This window comes from Peromyscus leucopus, chromosome 15 (genome assembly GCF_004664715.2).
Source record: "Peromyscus leucopus breed LL Stock chromosome 15, UCI_PerLeu_2.1, whole genome shotgun sequence".
Classification (NCBI taxonomy): Eukaryota; Metazoa; Chordata; class Mammalia; order Rodentia; family Cricetidae; genus Peromyscus; species Peromyscus leucopus.
The window spans coordinates 63,439,147-63,463,073 of record NC_051076.1 but is presented as its reverse complement, the minus strand read 5'-3'; the positions used below and the strand labels follow the sequence as shown (position 1 = coordinate 63,463,073).

At 42.6% G+C, this 23,927-nt stretch overlaps 1 protein-coding gene across 2 annotated transcripts in view; it reads right to left on the bottom strand.

The window, feature by feature from the left end:
- Nucleotides 1–14,871: 14,871 nt before the first annotated feature.
- The window catches only part of Actr3 (actin related protein 3), a 46,374-nt gene continuing 37,318 nt past the window's right edge, over nucleotides 14,872–23,927 (bottom strand). For both annotated transcript variants that reach the window (XM_028874911.1, XM_028874912.2), the window contains 4 exons: nucleotides 19,356–19,448; nucleotides 18,828–18,953; nucleotides 17,039–17,122; nucleotides 14,872–16,058 (listed from right to left, as the gene is read on the bottom strand). In XM_028874911.1, the coding sequence (XP_028730744.1) occupies nucleotides 15,963–16,058; nucleotides 17,039–17,122; nucleotides 18,828–18,953; nucleotides 19,356–19,448 (399 nt within the window). In that variant the 3' untranslated portion in view covers nucleotides 14,872–15,962. The remainder of the gene's footprint in view (nucleotides 16,059–17,038; nucleotides 17,123–18,827; nucleotides 18,954–19,355; nucleotides 19,449–23,927) is intronic.

Here is a 23,927-nt window from a genome sequence, read left to right as displayed (position 1 = left end):
TGACCGCTAAGGCTGGTGAGACAGGTAAGAGCTAAAGGCACTCGCCCTACAAACCTGAGGACCCGGGGCAGATCCCCAGATCCCACCGTGGGAAGGGAGAACCAATTCCTGAAAGTTGTCTTTTGACCTCCACACATATGCCATGATACACACATATTTTTAAATTAAGAAAGCCTCCTAAATACTCTGTGTATTCTTTTATATGTTAATATGCATCATACCCACAAGTAGCTTTTGATTCAGTAAAAGAAGCAACTAAAATTCTTAAGGTCTGGGTTGGAAAGATGGCTCAGTAGTTAAGAATACTAGCAGCTCTTCTAGGGGAGCTGGTTTAGTTCCTAGCACCAATATGGGAGCTCATAATCATCCCTAGTTCCAATTCCAGGAGATCTAGTACCAATCCTATGCCCTTTTCTGACCTCCACAGGCACCAGACATGTGTATGGTGCACAGACATGCATTCAGGTAAAACAACCATAGACATGAAATTAAAATAAATGTTTTGTTTTATTTTTTTAAATTAAGATCTACAGAATTGTGGGAGGTGCTAAGTGACTTTTTAAAAAAAACAGCAATGATTAAGTCTGTAAAATCATATAAAAAACAAACAAACAAAAAAACCCTACCACATTAGGCTGAATTCAGTCAGTAGAGTGCTTGCCTGGCATGCTGAAATCCCTGGATTCCATTCCCAGGACTACATAAAGCAAGCATGCTGATGCATTCCTGTAAATCTGGCATCCAGGAGGTAAAGATATGAGGACAGAGAGTTCATGGCTACAGTCACTACACAGTGATTTCAAGGCTATCTTGAGATACACAAGACTCCATTTAAAAAAAAAAGAAGAAGAAACTACCTACCACTACCACAAGACCAACACTTTCTGCCTCAAAGGTCAACAAACACATTCACATGTCTACATTTCCTGTGATATATCTACATCTCTTACACTAGGAATAGTGAGATCGGCTGCTAGCATTCTCAAGGACTGCAATATCTCTTTAAGGGTTGTCAGACTATGTCTAGCTGTAATTGGTACAAGACTAAGCCAACAAAACCAGTCATTATTCCATCAGGCAGAACTTAGCCAAATTCAGGGGGTTACCAATGATAAGTAACAAAGGAGAGAACATACAGGCAAGAAGGGGGGTGCTTTGCAGGAGGCCTATCAGAGTGGTAGGGGGAGTTGGGGGTGTATGTGTTCAAACTAAGTTGTATATAGGTATGAATAAATATTCTTGTCGAAGAATAAATAAAAGAGACACACACAGAGGGAGAGGGGGAGGGAGTGGGGGAGAGGGAGAGGGAGAATGGTTTCTATCAAATCCACCCTCCCTGAGTCCCCACTAGGACCTTGGAGTTGAAGTGATAAAAACACTACAGTTCCACCGCCTCTCAACTGTTGTGCCTCCAAAAGTTCCAGCCTAATTCTAGCACAGTATGCTCGACTGTGAAGCCAATGTGATCTGCTGGGGGCCCCTTTTGTGCTGAAGATGTAATTCTGAAAATGAATGCAAACAGGAGTGCTGCTGAATTCAAACCCTGGCATTTCCCAGTCTCGCCTTACCAAGCCATGCAGCCAATGCTAACCTTCATTGTTAATGCCCTGTTCAATCCCAGATTAATCTGATCAAAGGACGTGTTCCCAGTGTCTCTTATGAACACGGCGTAGTTTGGTTCCTAACCTAGGGCTGGCTGCCTGTTGCCACAGAAGCAGTGGCGTGGTCACAGATTGACTCCTGGGTTATAGATTGATCTTGGTTGGGGGTGGCAGGAACAGAAGCGCAGCCTCACATTGTCAGCCACAGTAGCTTAAGGAGTTCCTTCCATCTTTTTTAAACTATGTTTTTCTTTATTTTTGTGTGCATGTGTACCTGGGGAGAGAGTATAGGTCAGGACAACTTGCAGGAGTCAATTCTCACCTTCTACCTGGGTCCCAGGGATAGGACTCAGGTGGTCAGTCTTTGCATTAGTCAGGATTCTCTAGAGTAACAAAATTTACAGAATGGATCCCTTTACATAGAGAGAAGCAGATACATTAGAATGGCTTACCGTCTGTGATCCAGCTAATCCAACATTTGCTGCCTATGAGTGAGGGGAAGGTCCAAGAATCAATAGTTGTTCAGTCCATGAGGCTGGATGTCTCAGTTGATCTTCAGTATATGCTGGAATCCTGAAGAATTAGATTCTAATGCCAGTAAAGTAATGGGCTTGCCAGTGAGGGCAGGAGCAAGCAGGCAAAGAGCAAGGCTTCTTCATTCCCTGTCCTTTATACAGGCTTCCAGCGGAAGATGTGACGCATTATTAGAGGTGGATTTTCCCACCTCAAAAGATTTGGATTAAAGGTGGGTCTTCCCACCTCATCCAGATTAGAAGTGAATCTTCCCTCTTCAAATGATTTAATTAAGCAAAAAATCCCTCAAAAAAACCATTTTGGGGTTTTAGTTAACTCCAGATGTAGTCTAGTTGACAACCAAAATAGCATCATCGTCTTGGTAGCAAGCATCCTTACCCACTGAGCTATCCCACCAGCCCATTTTTAACGTTTATTATTATGGCATGGTGGAGCATCACTACACATGCTATGGTGTGCATGTAGAAATTAGAGAGCATCTTCATGGAGTCATTTCTCTCCTTTCACCTTTACATGGGTCCCAGGGATCAAATTCCAATCAATAGGCTTGTGTGGTATGGTGGTTTGAATGATGTGGCCCCCAGAGTCATGGGAATTTGAATTATTTGGTCTCCAGTTGCTTGTGATGTTTGAGGAGGATCAGGATGAGGCCTTGCTGGAGGAAGTATGTCACTGAGGGTGATCTTTGAGGGCCGTTCATAGGTCACCCTTTCTATTCCATGCTTTGTGGTTCAGGATGTAAGCCCTCGGATCCCTGCTCCTGCCACCACGCCTTCACCCCTCCATCATGGAATCTAACCCTCCAGAACAGTAATCACAAATAACCTTTCTCTTCTATAAGTGCTTTGGTCATAGCGTTTTATCACATAAACAGGAAATAGCTAATGCCTACGGTAAGCAGATTACTGCTGAACATCTGGTTCTCCCTCCTTTAACCATTTAGAGACCTTGACTCAGATAAGAAAGGATCCTTGTGTGGTAATATATTGTGCACCCCAATAAAGCTTGCCTGGGGATCAGAGGACAGAGCCAGCCACTAAATTAGACATAGAGGTCAGGCAGTGGTAGCACATGTCTTTTAATCCCAGCAGTAGGGAGGAAGTAAAATGGCAGGGCACAGGAAGGTATAAAAGGCGTGAGGAAACAGGAAGTCTCTCTCTTGAGGCTGATGATTTTGTAGAGGTAAGAACATGGCTGGCTTGTCTGTTTCTCTGATCTTTCAGCTTTCACCCCAATATCTGGCTCTTGTTTTTTTTATTATTATTATTAATAAGACTGTTTAACAATTCATGTTACATCCTTGGCTTTTTATTTTCTTAGAATACTTTCTTATTTTTAATTATGTGTGGGGTTGGGTGGGTCTGTGTGTGGTTCTGTGCACCAGAGAGTTGGGAGAGGTGGAGTTACGTGAAAGTTGTGAGCCAGCTGATTAAATGCTGGGACTCAAACTTGGAACCTCTGAAAGAGCCACAGAGCAGTGCATACTCTGAACCATCTCTCCAGCCTTCTTTGAGTTCTTGGCTCAGAACTAAACACTGTAGTTGTTCTTTTTGTTTTTTTTTTCTCTCTGGGGGTCCACTACCCAGCTCCTAAATAAATACATTGAGACTTATTCTTACTTATAAATACCCAGTCTTAACTTGTTTCTAGCCAACTTTTCTAACAAATTATCCCGTTTCTCTTTAGCTACATCTTGCCTCTGATCTTTTTACCTTTTCTTATTCTATATATCTTTCTTTCCTTCTTACTCCATGGCTGGGTGGGTGGCTGGCACACCTCCTCACCTCCTTTTTTTTGCCCCTTGTCCTCTTCTCTTGGACCTAGATTTCTCCTCCTATTCATTCTCTCTGCCTGGCAGTCCCACCTATTTCTCTCGCCTGCCTCGCTATTGACCATTCAGTTCTTTATTAGACCATCAGGTGTTTTAGACACGCACAGTAACACAGCTTCACAGAGTTAAACAAATGCAACATAAAAGAATACAACACATTTTTGCATCATTAAACAAATATTCCACAACATAGACGGCTGTAACACATCATAAACTAATATTCCACAATAAGACATCATGAAACAGAGGTGGGGGTATTATAGATTTTAAACATGAGTGTTAAGAGAAAGAAAGCACTTGGGAAGAAAAGATATCATCACAGGAGAAGTCATGATGTTTTGTAGGCTTCTTCTTCTTATTCTCGAATAGAGAAGTGTGTCAGTCTTTGTCTTTGTTGTCTTTACAATAGCTATGTGCAGGATTTGGGTGGAGACACAGCTCAGTTGACAGAGTGCTTGTTTGTCCAGCATGAATGAAGCTGTAGGTCCTACTGCCAGCACTACATAATTGAGTAATCTCACCACCTGAGAGGTACACAGGAAGATCAGAAGTCGGAGGTGATCCTTGGCTGCATAGTTAAGTTTAATGTCAGTCTGAGCTACATGAGACTGTCTCAGAAAAAAAAAAGGGGGGGGGTGAAGTAAGGTAACTACCTTCAAGGCATTGCTAAGAAACCTAAATGAGATCACCAATAGTGCTGAGGGCATCTGACAGGATTATGATTGATATAAACTCTAGATCACATGGATACAGGAAGCTAGGAGATCAAGTCAACACAGTTGACCAAGCTGGTAGTCACACTTGAGATGACCAGAAAACGTCTGTGGAAAGAATGAGGCCCCACCCAAGTCACATGCATCCAAGCCTCTAGCCTAGATCATTGCTGTGTCAGCATCAAGCCACCTACATGGAAAGGAATATCGTCTCTACGTCTGCAGCCTCCACAGCAAATGCTATTGGCTGGACTGGAGCTCTTGCTTCTCAGCTCACAAAAGGTTTCAACCAGACTGCAGGATGAGGGACACATTTCCTTCTGGAACCCCACAGTTGTCTCTCTCTCTCCATTCCACTTCCATCTCCACCGTCTGGCCTGGAGCAGTAGAGAAATGGGTCTTTAGAGACTATTTCAAAGTTCTACCTCCTGTCCCTGAAGGAGATACGTTAATTTTTAAAAAGCTACAATTTAATGTGTGTGTGTGTGTGTGTGTGTGTGTGTGTGTGTGTGTGTGTGTGTGTAGAATATACATTTGTCTTTCTAAATCTGGCTTTTATCATAATCTCCAGTTCCATCCATTTTCCCACATAGAAGTAACTCTGTTCTTTTTTATGTGAGAATACAACTCCATTGTGTACATACTCCACATTTTCTTTATCCACTCATCTGTTGATGGACATTGAAGCCGGTTCTACGACTTGGCTCCTGTGACTAGTGCTGAGTTAAACTTGGATACGTTGGTGTCTGTATAGATGCTGACTTAGACTCCTTTGGGTGTATCATCAGGAGTCGCATAGCTGGATCACATAGCAGCTTTTTCTTTAGTGGGATTATTTACTTTCAGGCCTGAAATATATCATTCCACACTTTCTTGGCCTTTAGGGTTCTGAGTAAGAAATCTGATGCAGAATAGCTGATCAAAATATATATGGTTTTTAATTTTTTTATTTGTGCATGAATGCTCTGGCGTGGTGTGTGTGTGTGTGTGTGTGTGTGTGTGTGTGTGTGTGTGTGTGTGTACATGTACTATTCCATGCATGTGGAGATCACAGAACATCTATCAGGAGTTGGTTTCTCCTTAGGCTTAAGTTGTCATTGCCTTAACTTACTGAGCTATGTCACTGGCCCATGATGAATTTATCTTTACAGGTGAATTGATGTTTCCCCTTATTAAAATCTTTACTTTGTATTTAGCATGCTGGGTCCTGGTGAGGCTCTTCTCTGGCCATGTCTGCATGGGTTCTTAACGCCTCTTAGGTCTGGAGTTTTCCTCCAGCTTACGGGTCTCTGTGTAGCTTTGTGCCTTTCCTGGAACACACTTGGTAGTCCAGGCTGGCCTCAAACTCACAGAGATCCACCTGGCTCTGCCTCCTGAGTGCTGGGATTAAAGGCATGTGCCACCACCGCCCAGCAGCTTAGTCTTATTTTACATTAGTCCTCTTGGGGAGTTGTCCTCCTTTGAGGTCACATTCCCCACTACCATTTCAGAAGAGGAGAAAGCTGACGACAGGAACAGTAACAGAAAAACAATTCTGCCATTACCTCTCAGTGGAGGACGCCTGGGTACTTGCGTCTTCAGTAAGGCTCAGAGGCTGCCTGCAAACAGTGAACTTTGGAGCTAAGGGGATGGGTCAGTGAACTGTCCCCTTCGTTCTTCCAGAGGACCCAGGTTCCCAGCGCCTATCCATGTCAGGCAGCTCACGACTATATGTAACTCTAGCTCTAGGGGGTCTGACAACTTCTTCTGGCCTCCGTGGGCACATTCACCTACAGGCACATGCTCACGCGCAGATGAACACATGCACACATAAATAAAAATGTTAAATATATCTTTAAAATGGGGCTTATAGGGGTTCCAAGCTAAAGGAATTAATAATTAAGTAGTGACTGAAGAGAGGATAAAGTATGTGAGAGACATGAGAGGTGTGAGAAACAATAGAGAAAGTATTATAGTGTAGGAGCAGTGAAAAAAGATAGTCCACAAAAGCTGGCACCACCCTGTCAGTTTGTGCAACGCTGAGAATCAATTCCAGGGATTTATGGAGGCTAGGTTGGCACTCTGACCACTGAGCTACATCCCTAGTTCCAAAAGTTTGATTTAAGAATGAGAGTAGGATCTAAGAAATAAAGTGAATATAAGATACTGTCTGGCTTTAGAGATAGCTCCCTGGGTAGAGCACGTACTAAGAAAACATGAGTACAGATCTCTAGAACCCACATAAAACACTGGATGTGGCAGCATAGACCTGTAACACCAGCAGTGGATGTGGGATCAGAGAAGCCAATGGGGGCTTGATTGGTCAACCATTCTAGCCAAAATAGTGAGCCCTGGTCCAACAAGACACTCTGCCTCAAAAATTATGGTGGAGCTGGTTGTGGTGTGGCAGGTAGGATATGCTGAAAAGCCATGGAGGCAGGAGGATCATGAGTATGAGGCTAGCCTGGGGTACACTTTGCTGGGCATAGGGGATGCAATACTTTCATCCCAGCACTCAGGAGACAGAGGCAGAGAGATCTCTGTGGGCTGGAGGCCCGCCTGGTCAATGTAAGTTCTAGGCTAGCAGTCTTCGGGTTTCTATTGCTGTGAAGAGACACCATGGCCACGGAACTCTTCTAAAGGAAAACACTTAACTGAGGTGGTGACTTACAGGTTCAGAGGTTCAGTCCATTATCATGGCAGGGAACTTGGCAGCTGGGAGAATGGCAGCATGCACGCAGACATGGTGACTGAGAAGGAGCTGAGAATTCTACATCTTGATCCAAAGGCAACAGGAAGTGAACTGAAACCCTGGGTGTGGCTTAAGCATATATGAGACATCCAAGTCCATCCCCACAGTGACACGCTTTCTCCAACAAGGCCACACCTACTCCAACAAAGCCACACCTCCTAATAGTGCCACTCCCTATGAGCTTATAGGGGCCAATCACATTCCAACTACCACACCAGCCACGGTTGCATAGTGAGACCCTGTCTTTAAAAATTAATACATGGTGAAGACACATACACATGCACATCTACATACACTATGCACAAAACTTTTAAAAAGGTACAATCTTATCAGTATTTATTCCTGATTTGGTTGGAGTGTTTTACCCATCTCCCCTGGGTGTCTTTTGTAGTGGGTAGCCATTCCAACTTGGTTCTGGAAGTTCCAACCCCCATTGAGACTCTGGCAACTGTCACGCTACGAGGCGGGGCGAGGGAGGCGCCTGGGGAACCGAGAGCTGGATGGGCCAGTGCTCGCTCTGGGCGCTCTCTCGTGCCGGGACGCTGACCAGTGCAGATTGACTGTGTAGAGCTCCGGAGAACACCATTGGACTGCATTACACCTTCCCCAGACCCTGCGACCTACCCATTACTTAATTTGTGAGTTTCGCCATTAAATAAATATCCTTTTAACTACGTGGAGTGGCCCAAATAATTTCTCCAATAGTCTTTTTTATGTATCTCTGAAGGTTAGGGTAGACAGCTAGTCTTAGTAATTCAAACAAGTAGGTGTGTTCCTCCTGCTGAAGGAGGTTTGGTGTGGGACTCTACTTTATAATAATGTTTATTGGTTATATATTTACATAACAAATTATAAATTAGTGATTATTTATTGATAATTATAATCATTATTATTACATTTATTTTGTTTACCTGGGGAGGGGTGCATCTGTGGAGGTCAGGGGACAACTTGCAGGAGTCAGTATGTGCCTTCCACTCTTTGGTCCCAGGGATTGAATTTAGGTTGCCAACCTTGGTCATCAGCCTTGGTGGCAAGTTCCTTTACAGGCTGAGCCATCTCATTGGCCCTGGGATGCACTTTCTGATGGAACCCCCCAATCAGACACCGCCTGCCTATCAGTTACCACCTGACTCTTGTGTTTTGTGCATTGGATTTTTTTGGGTGTCAATCCCTGTGCCCCAGGCTCTAGGGGGTTGTGGACGGCCTACCTGCTCGTGTTCCCCTTTGCCCTTAGGCAGCCTTTCCGTGGCTGCTGGACTTGTGCTCTTTCTGTTTGCTTTTTCACCACTAATTCTGTGCTGTGACTAACTCTGTGCAGTCTCTCACCGGGCAGCAGTGGGTAGCCGTTTCTGGCTCTTCTCTCCAGGGTGCTGATGAAGGAACTCAGCTTCAAGCCGCAAGCCTAATTCCTGGTTCATCTGCAGAGCCTGCCCGGCTCCACCTGTCTCTGCAACCATGGTGCCATGCAGCAGAAACATTTAAAATATCTCTTCCAGGCTCAGCAGATAGCTCAGGGGTAAAGGCCCTTGCCACAATGCCTGTTGGGACAGGGGCATGTATGTCACGATGTACATGTGGAGGTCAGAGGGCAACCTGCAGAGTCAATTATCTTCTTCCCTCTTTTTGTGGTTTAAAGATTGAATTCAAGTCATCAAGCTTGCTCAACAACAGCCTTTACCTGCTCAGACATCTTGCCAGCCCTACATTTTTTTTTCCAAGACAGAGTTTCTCTGCGTGGCCCTGGCTGACTTAGAAATCACTCTGTAGACCAGGCTGGCCTGGAACTGATCCACCTGCTTCTGCTTCCCAAGTGCTGGAATTAAAGGTGTGTGCCACCACCACCTGATTTTTTTTTTTTCACATTAATTTTTTAAAGAAGGTCTCTCATTGAATCTGGAGTTCACTGGCTGCAATGACTGACCAGCAAACCTCTGGATCCTCCTGCCTCTGTCTTTCCATGCTGGAATTGCAGGCATGCATCGTAGTGGCCAGCTTTAACCTGTGTGCTAAGGGTCACACTCGGGTCTTCATGCTTGCACGCCAAGCACCTTACCTACTGCATCAGCCCCGGCAGCTCTGTTAATTGATAATAAATGGCCTGTTTTGTCGTGAAAGCCAAAGTAGTTGACGAACAAATGTAAACATGCAAAAGTTTGACAAACAAATCAAGTTAGGATGAATAATGGCTTATTCACTTCTGTACATTTTCAACTGCAGATGACACTCTGCTTCCTTGGGGTGTAATCTGATGGTTTACAACCACCTGTAATTATCTCTGAGGATGCTCCCCATGGAGGCTCATAAGCACTTAGCATCTATCATGACGAACACGTCTATCCATTGACATTTAGGTGACTGCAGACAGTGGAACTGTAAAGAGCTTGGATCGCACAGGGCCTCATTGCCTCAGGGTAATGTGTACTTTATCAGGCAGAGGTGGGATTGTGATGGAAAGGGTACCACATACCATCTGTTACCTTCCAAGCTCAGAGAAAGTGCCAAGGAAATAACTAAAACAAATGCTTCTTGGGGGTCAATGTGGGAAGCATTTATTGACCCCCTGTCTGCTCTATGCCAAATGCTGGCCAAGACTAAGACACAAGTTAAGTAATAGATATTCCTTTGCAGGAGAAAAGTATCTACACACAAAACCACTGAAGGTGGAAAATAGGTTACAGGACAAGGAAAACAAATATATTTTATTTATTTATTTATTTATTTATACAAATATATGTTATGCTACAAATATACATGCAAGTACATTAAATGCTAAATTAACAATTACCAAATAGAAAAAAATCACTTCCTGATCTCACATGTGCAATATCAAATATAAAAATAGTGTTAATGATGCGAATGACTCCATGAAGTATTTCTAAAGGCTTAGTTAAGGGTGTGCAGAGATCACTCAGCGGTTAAGAGCATCCACTGCTCTTCTCGTGGGGGTGAGAGGCTGAGTCCAGTTACAGGAAGCAGCAGCAGTGTCCCAAGGGTATCAAAGCAAGTGCACCATGCCCAGGAAACTCAGGGTCAGACAGCTGCAGCCAAGTGCCCCCCACACCAGAGAAGGCAGGGCACTTCCCCAGAATCAACATGCAGCAGGCTTTCATTAGGAGTCCACTTGGCAGTTACTCTTTATACAGAGGTAAATTTCCTTTAATTCACTTTTTTAAATTTATGTATTGTGTGTGGTGCACTTGTGCCTGTTAGTGCAGGCACACATGGACCATTGTGTGGACATCTTTGGGGTGCAGGTCTCCTCTTCAGCTATGTGGAAGCAGGCTCTCTTGCAGCTGCAGCCTTGCCGCCTCCCCCATGGTGGGTGAACTTGGAGCTCCTCTGCTCCCGTCTAGATGTGGGGAGCTGAGTTAAGACAGGTGCACACCCCCATGTGCAGTTTGTTGTTAATGCGGAAACCATCAAACTAAGATCATCAGGCCTCACACAAGCCCTCAACCACCTAGCCTTCCCTTTGGCCCGAACAAGGATGATTTCCAAAGGAAACGGCTATGCACATGGCTTTCTCTGTTAAATCCCTTCTATGGAAGAGAGCACTTTCAATCCAGCATCTCTGAGTTTGTCTTTTTGTGGATGGGGGTAATCAGGGGCTTTTTCTGTTTTATCCTATCCTAAGCATATGTTAACTGCTTCAAGACAAATTCTTGTTTCCTACTCAGTACTTTTTACTGCTTAAATGTGTATTCAAACATTTCGGCTCTAATATGTCAGCATTAAACAATCAGTCATTATAGAAGACATAAAGAAACCATTGGGAGGAAAAGTTGTGCTCAACCCCACGATGCCCCTCAAGCAAAGGCTCATTGTGTCTCAGAACAAACAAGATGTTTTAATGCTAACATACTGCAAGGGGCTGTTTGTGTTGGTCTGGGGGGTATAAACCACAAAAGGCAGCTACTCACAGAACTCAGACACAACACTGGAAAGTGTACTTCATAATTCTGGGTAAGGGTAAGATTTGGTGAGCACAGTATACAGTAGCTATTAATATTTAGAGGAAAACCTTTTGAAAATTTCATGTGTTTGAGCATGCGTGCACCACAGTGTACATGAGGCCAGAGGACCACTGACGGCGCTGCTTTTCTTCCAACCAGGGTTTGAATTTACGTCACTAGGCTTGACCACAAGAGCCTTTACCAGCCGAGCCACCTCGATGGTCCTAAGTAGAAAAGATACTTGGGCAGGAGAGATGGCTCGGCAGTTCAAACATAAAGCTCTTGCAGAGGGCCAGTTTGGTTCCCAGCACCGCGTCATACAACTTACAACCACCTTCGACACCAGCCACAGGGGCTCGAACACCCTCTTCTGGTTTTCATGGACACACACAAATACATACACATACATAATTCCTAACAAACTTAAGTCTCAGAAGAAAAACACATTACTTTGTTCACTATCGTTGTGTCCGGCATCTCAAAGATTGCCACCTAAGACATTCCTAGGTCATTACCAATAAATCTCAGTGTCTATGACAACAGCCGAAGGAACACTTCCATTCTCTCTGAAATGATGATTGAAAAACGCATCCTTTAGGCAAGAAAAGAGGCATTGTTCTGGTAACTGCTTCTGGTTTGCAGCACAGGGAACAGCAGTAGCTGGTTCAACAGCTGGAAGATGGGAGGACTAAGGTCAGCAGCTGGCAGGTGGGAGGACTAAGCTCAGTGGCTGGCAGGTGGGAGGACTCAGCTCAACAGCTGAAAGATGGGAGGACTAGGCTCAGAAGCTACAGGCTGCCACTCCTACCTCTGACACACGTTGTGGAAAAAGTACTTTCTTTGGGAAATAAGTTAAGACAAGTAGCTGCCTTGATAAAAATACCAGAATCGAAGCTAGGAAGAACACAGTGGGTAAGGATGCTTGCCATCAAACACAGGACAAGTTTGAACCCCTAGAACTTACACAAAGCCAGATGGGGTACGTATCAGTTCTTTTAGCACTGTTTGGAGATGGACACAGGAGAGTCCCTGGAAGCTCTTGGGCTAGCCTGGAGTGGCAAATCATAAAACACAGCCTCAAACAAGGTGAAAGGTGAGGACTAACACTTGAGGTTATTCTACGACCTCACACATGTGCCAGCACACACACACACACCCTTGCACAGGCACTCCCAGACTCAGATACCTTAAACATGTACACACACAAACATGCACACATGTATACATTATATATACACAAACATTAATATCATAATGGTTGAATGAAAAAGCAATGGGGCTTAAGAAGTAATTTCCGCCCAGCGGTGGTGGCGCACACCTTTAATCCCAGCACTCGGGAGGCAGAGGTAGGCGGATCTCTGTGAGTTCGAGGCCAGCCTGATCTCCAAAGCGAGTTCCAGGAAAGGCGCAAAGCTACACAGAGAAACCCTGTCTCAAAAAAACAAAAATAATAATTTCCTAGCTGATCAGTGGTGGTGCACACCTTTAATCCCAGCACTCGGGAGGCAGAGCCAGGTAGATCTCTGTGACAGCGAGATCCAGGACAGACACCAAAACTACACAGAGAAACCCTGTCTCAAAAAAACAAAACAAAACAAAACAAAAACAAAAAAAAAAAAAGAAAGAAAGAAAAAGGAAAAAAAAAAAAGATGTAATTCCCTTTTCAGTTAAGAAAAAAGTATTTAAACCAGGCAGTGATGGCGCATGCCTTGAATTCCAGCATCTGGGAGGCCAGGGCAGGCAGATTTCTACCAGCCTGATCTACAAAGTGAGTTCCAGGACAGCCAAGGCTGTTACACAAAGAAACTCCATCTCAAAAATTTAAATCCATTTATTTATGCTCCCAGTGCCCTGAGAAATTAGTTTCAATTTTATTAAAAATAAGTACAAAAATGCTGTTCAGACCAAATGTAACAAAAGGGCTGTGGTGGTCCAGTGTTCACCATGATGCAATTCAGAATCCTGTGATCCAGCTTCTGGGGGGAGCCAGCATGCATGCCGTCTGTCCTGTGGACAGGCTGTGACCATCTTCTTCAGGTCTCTGCCACCTTGACGTCCCTGCAGCTGTGCCCTGGAACTGTGAGCTAAATACGCCCTTCCTTCCTTCTTTTAAAAGTTTCTGTCAGGGTATTGTCTGACTGTAACAGGAAACAGAATGCAGACAAGGGCTGATCTCTTTTCAATGACCATCTTGCTAAGGATGAATGTTAAGACATTTTAAGTAGATACATGAAGTACCAATTATGTGACCTATTCTAAAAACAGATATATACACCCCCCCCCTTTTAAAAATAAGTTCAAAAGTGATAGAGATAGCAACATCTGAACATGGCTGTTTTGAACATGGTTGTTCTATTACCTCCAAGCTCAGGACAGAATGCTTGCCAGTCTTTATGCACAAAGCCTGGACCACGGCACGGAGTCAAAATACATCTCTGGGAGCTGGTGAGGCAGTAGTGAGTAAACACACCCATGTGCTGGACCCAGTGGGACGTTTGGAACCCCACCTCGAAGGGTGGACAATTGAAGAGAAAACATGGCCCCAGGTTGGGGGAGAAACCCCCGCTCAAAAGGCATGGGTGAAAAGTGATCAGAGAACACCTCAGCATCCTAGCATTCCTGGGTGCATACAGCTCACGTGAAAGAGCTTATTCCTCCGGACACATCCCGAAATGCTTAGGAAACACATAGCACAGCACAGGTCTTCCAACAAGTGTACACCTAAAGTTTCCAACAAGTTTTCCCATACAAAGTTAAAGACGTGACTCTGTAAATATGTCTTTCTAGATATCCACCCCCCCAAAGACAGTACCTGCAATTTTTAAGTTTCAATTATTTTACACATGTGAGTGTGTATGTGTACCATGGTTTATGTTGTGCCTGTTGCCCACAAAACCCAAAAAAGGACACCAGACCCCCTGAATTGGAGTTACAGGCAGTTGTCCACTGAAAGCAGGGTCTTCTGCAAGGGCACAAGTGCCCCTAAGCCCTGAGGCACCCCTCTAGCCTTTATGTCAAGTACTGATTATTGGGCCAGAAGATGGGACAGTAACTGCTATGGACAAATGATAACACCAGAGGGCAAGGTTGAGGAAGGAACTCACTCTCACATTTGTTAACATGCTCATGAAACTCATTATGCAACTTCTCATAGTCATTCTCAGATGAATAATGAAATTCTAAATATTCAGATACACTCTACATAAAAATAATGTTCAGTCCCCAAGTCTGTCTCTATAGTTTTATTGCAAAAGACCACAAAAGCATTGTAAGGGTTTGTAACCTTTATATAGATACATTCCTAATTCTATGTGTTTTGTGTATTATCGTGTAGTTCCTGACACTGCTGTTTTAAGTGCCTCAAGATTATAATCCATACCATTTGCTCTTCTATAAATAACTGTTAAAATCTTACATTCTACCACACACATGCTAGAGACTTAAACAAATCCCACTGTTTCTCCAGAAACAGAAATCCTACACTGCATGAAGAAAAACCATCAGAAAGGGTAATTCAATTTTAATTTATTGTCATCACTTTTCTTCATGATCCAGATATTTTAAGATGCAAAGAAAACGAACTTTTCATGATATGTCAGGGACTGGCACTAAAAAAAATTCAGACTGCAAATGAGTTATACAAATGAAAATATCAAATGGAGATCCAGTTATCAAAATGAAAGCACTCAACATATTAAAAGTTCACAATTATTTGTACAGAGCACATAAAAAAGTCAGCTTGCTATTCAACCGCTGTGTTTTTTAAAGAGCTACTGCAGAATTTGAAGAAAATAGACATATTAGTTAACTTATAAAGATGTCAAAGAGCCCGAAACAAGTAGTAAAAATAAATTTTGCCTTTATTAGAACGGCATTAGGCCTTAAATATGTCAATTTTGGTAATCACATTATTGTTTTAATAAGAAAGGACTCTACAGAATTGCAATACTGGTCCAACAGTCTTGTCTTTTCCTTTAAAGCAAGAAACAGAATGTGAGTAACCGGAAAGCAGGGCAGACAACGGCTAACCCAGGAGACTAGCTTCTTAGATCCAAAGCGTTTGCAGAGAGAACCGTTGGTGGGCTAGGGAGTGATGGAGCAGCTCGAGATAACTGGAACCCAGAGTGTGCAGCCAAGTCCCATGAGGCTGCTTGTTGAATTCATCTTTTCCTTGGTCACATTTTTCCCTCCAATACTACAGTTTTTCTTTGACTTTTTTTCCTCAAAGTATAAAAAAGTATGAAATATAAACAAGCTCCTGCACTGCCCACTCAGCAGTGCCCAATCAGGCATTACAGAGCTATCTACACACCCACAGAGCCCAGCACATTGGGTAAGTCAATAATATACAAAATATAAGGGCACAGAAAGAACTAAAACCCATTTCTTTTTTAATACACGTAAGATTCAAATATTCAACCTAAAGGAAAACAATCATCTTGGCTCTCTTCTACATCTGCATGTTGACACACTCATTAAATATTCCTGTATGATCATGTTTGGTTAAAAACCTCAGAACCATCCATTCAGACAAAAACTGGTCATCAGAAAGATTATCTTGTTTCCATCTCCCTAACCCCAATAAACAAGAAGTCAACTTTAGGACATAACTCCAAACACTGGATTGTGACGACAAATGCTAGGTCCAATTTCTTCATAATCCTTTTTGGTGTGGCATACTTGGTAGAACTCAGGCTGCAAACAGAACAAAACAAGATGCATTTTTTAAAAGGTCAAATACTCCTATCTTCCAATGGTCTGTAAAAGATGCTTTAAAACAGGTGTTAATGTATAACATTTATCAGTTTATTCACGGCTTTTGGACAAAGCTTATAACTCTAGAAATCATAATTAAAATCTATGATACATAAATCTGTCAGAAATGCAGGGCATTAATACACACCCCATAGTCCAGCCCGACACCTGTGTCTGCTGGGTTCTGATGTGCAGTCTGTTCTGACAGGGCTTTCCCACTTGGTGCCCAGATTCTAAAGTACAGCATGAGCCTAAGGAACCAGGAACCACATCACACTACAAGCACCTCCAAGGTTTCCCTTCTTGTCCACCTGCTGCATTACTACATTCTAAAGGGCACGTTACACATACGCCTCGGCAATATAGCATAACAGAAGATAACTAAAGAAAGAAAACAATTCTTATTTATTTTAAATGGTTTTTATGTCCACTGTCGTAAGTCTACTAATATATATAAAAACACCTCCATTTTAATAGCCCATGACCTAGCATAACAGCACCAATATGTACTAGACTAATGATACTTGAACATGTTCTAAGGTAGCTTTAAAGCTGTTTTGGTCTAGAGAAAGGATTCTAGACTAATTCTCTTTATTCAGTTACATTATATAAAGCATTATATTTCCTATGCTACGAAAGCTAATGTTTACCTTGACATTTTTAGATGTTTAAACAGAAATACCAGTAACATTCTGGTGTGTATATTTCTACACATTTAAAAGAATTTCCCCTATGATAAATGCTAAAATGCAGTATAATAAGCTCACTCTGAAGTAAATAATGTCTAGTAGGCAAAAGATACGAAGAATATTAAAATGAAATGCTTCCAATTTTATCAATACTATGTGCATACATACAAAAGTTTTTAAGTCCTTATTCTTCTATCTAAAACATGAACATTTACGAGTCAATTTACGCACCGTGGAAGCCAGCATTGATCCTCCAAACCAGACTGCATACCGCTGCATGTGATGGGTAATAACTTGTACATCAATAGGCTTGGGCTGAAAAGTGACACAGTAACGTCATTTTAACAGTAAATTAAAGCAACATTGTATCATATATGCTTAAATATACATACACAAAAATAATAATAATAAAGTCCAGTGACAGGAATTAACTGAGGTTATCTACAGAGTGGAAGTGGAAACTGAGGAAGAAACAGGATGGACAGCAGGATGGAGAAGACCACACATCATAGTACAGTTATTTCCAGAAGCTTCTCTACTTTATACAGCTCTACAAGACAAGAGTTGAGAGGCTCCAGACACAAATCATAAGCTACACACTTTGTTTTTTTATCCACTGTGTAAATGTACCACATTTTCTTTCTCCATTTTTCGGTTGAGGGATATGGAAGTTGCTTCCAGTTTCTGGCTATTATGAATAAAGCTGCTATGAACATAGGTGAGCGATTATCTTGCTTTGATCTCACAGTGTGCATACATATATTGAATTATCATTTATTATAATTAAATACAAACATACACTCAAATACATAAAAGGAGACATGCACAGGGCAACAGCAGGGCCAACAGAAAATAATTACACTAGCTATGCTTTTGGCAACTACCTCAGCCACAACTATTTCAAGAAAACAACAATGGAGCTGAGACTGTTGGTTCCAAGTCTGACGAAAAACAGGACAGCTACACAGCCTGGAAGGCCCCTCTAAGTGTGGACATGCAGAGGCAAAGTTAACGGCCACACAGAGAAACCTGGCAAGTGTTCAAGGTTGGTAGGTGGGACAGTTCGCATCATGCACCTGCTGATAAAACGCAGTAAAAGTGGCATGATATCGCTTCTGTGATGTGACTGCACCCACCCGGTTGAGAGACCAAACAAACCCAAACCAAGACGAAGTGCAGAAAATAAACAGCCTGTGTTCTTTAACTATGGCCAGAAAACACTGAGTGACCACTGAATCCTAGAGGACCTTATTGTGTCGGGCCATCAAGACGGCTCAGTGGGAAAAGGCGTTTGTTGTCAGAGTTTGCCCCCAGGACCCACATGGTAAAAGGATAAAACCAACTCATGTAAGTTATTCTCTTATCTCAACATGTGTGAATGCACGCACACGCGCACACACACATGCACACACACATGCACGCACACACGCACAACACACACTCCCCAAATAAATGTCAAAATTAATTTTTAAAAAAAGGAGTGTATGTTTCTTGACTGTTTCTCCAAACCCAGATTTTAAACTTTTTCTCTAAAAGTTTATTGTGTGTGTGTGTGTGTGTGTGTGTGTGTGTGTGTGTGTGTGTGTACGGCATGTGTGTGCCATGGTGCACCTGAGGAGGTCAGAGGCTAACACTGTGGAACTGGTTCTCTCCTTTCCCTTTCCATGGGCTCCAGGGCTCCATCTCACCGGGCCTATACACAGATTTTAAATCAGCCTTCCCTACAGTGGAGGGTATGTGTGGGGCAGGGAAACTGGTCGGTTGAGGAGGAAAACAAGCACAAACACCTACTGCATAAGCAGTCTGCCTGAGCTGTGAAGTCATGCCATTACTCCACAGATCCCAACAGATCCAGTGCCACACGACAGACTGCAGGCCATGAGTCTGTGGACAGAAACAACGCTCCAGCAGAACACCTGCAGGCTGGTCTGATGTTCCTAAGTGAGATGATGTTCTGTTCTGACTACATAACCAAGAGGCCAGCCTTCGATCTTCCCAGCCAAGAGTTGAGAAAACCAACCTTCAATCTACCACCGCTCAGCTCCTCGCTTAACTTCAGCCTGGCATCTACAGTTCTTTTCAAATCTCTTTGCAAACGACGTCCAAAGTCCCTGAACATGGTTGAACCACCAGAGAGGACAATGTTCTGTGTTGGCAAAGAAAACAAAACAATTATGACCTTCATTCTAAAAGACAAACAATCTAAAGACAAATATACAAGGAATTCAATTGTGAAAATACAGGTTTTAAAATAGGCTATTCAGTATTATGAAAAGCAAATTTCAAACTCCAATTTTTTTTCCTGGCTGTGGCTTAGATTTTTTTTCTCTCATTTTTTTTTTTTTTTTAAATTATTAAGATATTCTCTATTCACTTTACATACCAACCACAGATCCTCCCCCTCAAGCTCCAATTTTTTTTCCTGGCTGTGGCTTAGATTTTTTTCTCTTATTTTTTTTATTAAGATATTCTCTATTCACTTTACATACCAACCACAGATCTCCCCTACCCCCTGCCCCAAAGTCCAATTTTTGCTGTCAACACTGACCTTGTAGAGAGGACGCCTGACATCAATGGGGCAGTTCTGAATGACTTCATCTACAACTTCTGAGATAGGCTGAGTAAAATCTGGATTAGCAAACTGAAAGATAAGTAAATTTTACACATGAGCTATGGGGCTGTTGTTGATTTAAATATTACAGTAACAAAAGATTGAATTACCTAGCTCAAGAGTAAAAGGACCCTGGTCTTCAACAAACTAAAGCTATTGAGGACAGATGTCAGGTGACAGTCAATTAAAAGAATGTACACACTATACAGAGGAAAGAGCATGCACAGCCTGCCTCTATTATGGGACAGCAGGCACCACAGTACAAACTTCTGTACACTGCTAAGAGAATACGTACACATCAAAATCACCACCTAGAAAACAATCAGGCGATAGCTAACACAGATGCAGAAGCACATACTGGTGGCTCTGCTCCTTCAAAAGTCCCCAAAGGGAACTCTGATCTGTGTCCTTTATGTAAAACAGTTACCATAGTGAAATGGTGTGCTAGAAAGACAAGTCAACAATCTAAAGCAGTTGCTGCTTTTCCAGAGGACCTGGAATCTGTTCCCAGAATCCACAGGATGGCCCCCAAATCCCCTTTAATTCCAGTTCCAGGGGATCCAATGCCCTCTTCTGACCTCCACAGGTCATTGGGCACACACAGATAAAGTAAAAATGTCTATGAGAAGGTGAAAACAACCACTAGCAGGCCACCAGTAAGGGTGAAATAGATGCCTCCTGCCCTAGCAGTAGATTCTGCATCTGCAACCTTGCCGGTGTGAACAGACTTACAGCCCTCAGGTCAACAGGTGACCTTTATTCCTACACAGAGCAGCAGCACTTTCAATTCAAGTGTGCACAGTCCTGGTTGAAGCTCAACAGGCTGATAATTTGTCTTGTTTAGCCGTCATACTGTAAACCTGTCCTTTTCACAGCCATTGAGTGTCGTTTTTTGTTTCCTATTATGACTGGTAATCTTGCTGTCTAGAAAGGCACAGTGCTGGTATGTAGTCCACATGTGTCTAGGAAGAAGGCTGGGCTGTGTGTCTTACCAACAAAGCACCAGTTAGGCAGCATCCTTCAGAGATGGACAGACAGCAGTATGGATGACGATTAGTTCAAACGTGGCACACATAGACCAGGGCTATATACAGATAGGATGATGACAGAAACCTAACCCCTGTCTTCCCTTAGGAACACTAGTTCAGTCTTCAGTACTTTATAACGTTCTCAAGAACTTTATCAACAGAAGAACAAAGTGTCAGTGATGTATTCATAGGATGTATTCATAGTCAGAATAAAGCCATTTCTAACTTGTGATGCTCAAAAGCAAACACACATGCCAGGGTTTTACCTGGGAAGTAGACCCCTACACTGCACTACAGGAAAATGGGAAACAAAGTTCAGCTCAGCTAGCTCTAGATGTCATTTAAAGACAAGTTCACACACAGGCAGAAGCAGACTGACTGAAACAAACCAAATCAGAACTTGAAATCTTAAATCTTACTGTCCACGATGACATCTGTGATTACAGACAATCTTTCTTGGCTTCCAACTGCAAGCGCTCTGAAGAGCCTTTAGTTCTCAAAGCACTGACCTTTAATGGCCCGTGGTAATACTTCAACCTCAGAACCTGGCACTGATTCCAGTTAGAAACAACAACAACCAACCCTGAATTGCCCCAAATCTAGACAGAGAATAACAATTTGACAGAAAAATCTTTTTTACTGCATTGATTTTTACAACATCCTCCTACTGTTAAGACAGAACTAAAGTCTCTTCATTGTCCTTTGTCCTCTTCGCTATTTACCTAAAACAGCGCTCCCCCACCCCACTCCCACACACCCTGTGCATACACTGCTAACCTTTCCACAGTCTTGTTCACCTTATCTGCCACACTGTGAGAAGGCTAGAACACAGCTGGTCAACCTGCAGCTGGCTCTGTGTCCTCACAGCAGTCACCTGCCTCACTTCTGATTTTACCAGCCTAGAGTTTTCAGTAATCTTCCTTTCTACCTTAACCTACTGAGTGTTGGGTTTACAGGTATGCACTGTCACATCTAGTTTTTAGTTTTTAATTAGGAATGCACAAAAGCAAAACTTTACAATGATGGGGGAATGTCTTTCTGTATGCTGTGAATGTGTTGCTCTGATTGGTTAATAAATAAAGCTGTCTGGTCTATGGCAAGGTAGCTTAGAGGCAGGCAGGAAATTCAAAGAGAGAGACAGGAAGAAAGCAGGGAGAGACACCAGGGAGCCGCCCAAAGAGCAACATCTAATGGGACACAGGTAAAGCCACGAACATGTGGCTATACATAGATTAACAGTTATGGGTTAATTTAAGATATATGAGCTAGCTAGCAAAAGGCTTGAACCATGGCCATGCAGTTATAACTAATATAAAGCCTCTGTGTGTTTACTTGGGGAACGCAAGTGGGAGAGATTTGTTCCAATCGCCAGCAGACTGGGACACAGGAAATCTTCCGACTACATTACAAAACCTTTAAATGGTCTCATAATATACACCACAGAAATTCTAATACAGAAAAGAAATGAAGTTTAACTTGGGCTACCTGTTGGAGAACTTCAGGTGCTATTGCACTATTGCACTACAGAATTCCAAACGAAGATCAGAATAGTGGCCCTGTGGGGTTAAGGATGTGTGCTGCTCTTGCAGAGGACCTGAGTTCAGTTCCTAACACCTGTACTGGGTAGCTCACAGCTTCCTGTAACTAGCTCCAGGAAGATCGATCCCTTTGACTTTGGCAGGCATCTGCATTCAAGTATACCAACATGCATCCATAAACAGTTTAAAAAAATATTTGGAGCTGGAGAGATAGCTCAGCAATTAAGGGCACAGGCTGTTCTTCCAGAGGACCTGGGTTCAATTCCCAGCACCCACATACATGGAGGCTCACAACCATCCAAGACACCAGTTCTAGGTGATCTAATGCCCTCTTCTGTTCTCAGTGGGCACCAAGCAAGGAAATGGTACACAGACATACATGCAAGCAAAACACCCATATACATAAATAATAAAATAATTAAGAAAATAAAATCAGATTAATATTCACTAAAGCAGTGAGTATTTTATAAAGAAAGACAAAACATTATTAAACAGGTTAGTAATAAATTACTACAAGTTCCTCAATATTATAATAAACTGAACAGTGGCTCCCCCAAACTAATACTCAGCCCTTCCTTCAGCTTTGTTCTAGCAGTCAGTCCGAACTCTAACTGTGTCCTGGTCAGCTCTCAGTGGCACAAAGATGAGAATGTTCTAAGGGGTTATTAAAGGAGAATTATTTAGGTGAACTGAACATCCCAAATAAATTCAATATCCCATATTTCTTATACTTAGAAATATATTAAAAAAAAAAGAAATATATTCAAAATTTAAAGCATAAAATGGCTTACATTTTTTTCTTAAAAAAAATTCAAAATGCCAAGTGCATTCCTTCCAAAAGAAACCAGTTCTTTCTGATATTTGTGGTGAATGTAGCCGCTTAAAAACAAACTTTCAAAAGGATGTCTGTATTAAAGACCTCCCACAAGGCTCAGGCATCTACAGAAGGAAGAGGCTGAAAGATCGTAGGAGCCAGAGGTGTGCGTGACTCCAAGGACAGTGTCCTCCAGACAACAGGAGTGACACACACACAAACCCAGACTCTTACAGGCTCACACTAGACAAAACTGCAGCACCGAGAAGAGTAACTGGACACACTTCCACCCTTTGTAAGAAACTACTCACAACTGATCCTGCTGGGAGAATCAGTTTTTGCCCACAGAGAGCCACTGGGGATCCACCACACTCCAGGGCAGGCCCCACGCCCAGAAGGTCAATAGAAAACTGCCTTCAGACTTCATGTTTTATTGTGCACTTTTTAGCTTACTGCTTCTTCTTTTTTTTTTTTTAAAGAGAGCCTGTTCCAGCATAAAGTTGGGTAGGGAGGGAGCTTGGGAGAGGATCTGAAAAAGTTTGGGAAGGGGAAAGAATTATGATCAAAATATATTGTATGAATAAAAATTTTAACAAAAACCAACAATAAATTTTCTTGGATCTTTCATACATTATATCTTAGTGTTCAAATCTTGGATAGGTTAAATACTCAAACATTCATCTAGTCTGAATTTTTAAAAAATGAATGAATACTTCCAATGACAGGGAAATGGGAACACAGAAGTATCTATAAGGAACTTCAAAATTCACTGGGGAAGTGACACACTTCCTAACACACACACACACACACACACACACACACACACACACACACACACACACACACACACACCAAGCTCCATTCTGGGAAATTATGGTGAATTAACCAAACACACTTCCCTAATCTTCTCTTCCCAAACTAACACCACCAGTACAGAGAATTTTTAAAAGCAAAAATCAAAACAACACAGAGACAACACAAAGACAAGGCCGTGCAGGGCCTCCTCAAACACCAAACAAGAATGAAGTGGTTTGATAATAATGGCCCTTTCCCATAAAGAATTAACTACAGATGGGAGCTTAGAAATTGAGGTAGGAGGAGGCAAGGACACACAGTCGCATAGTCAACC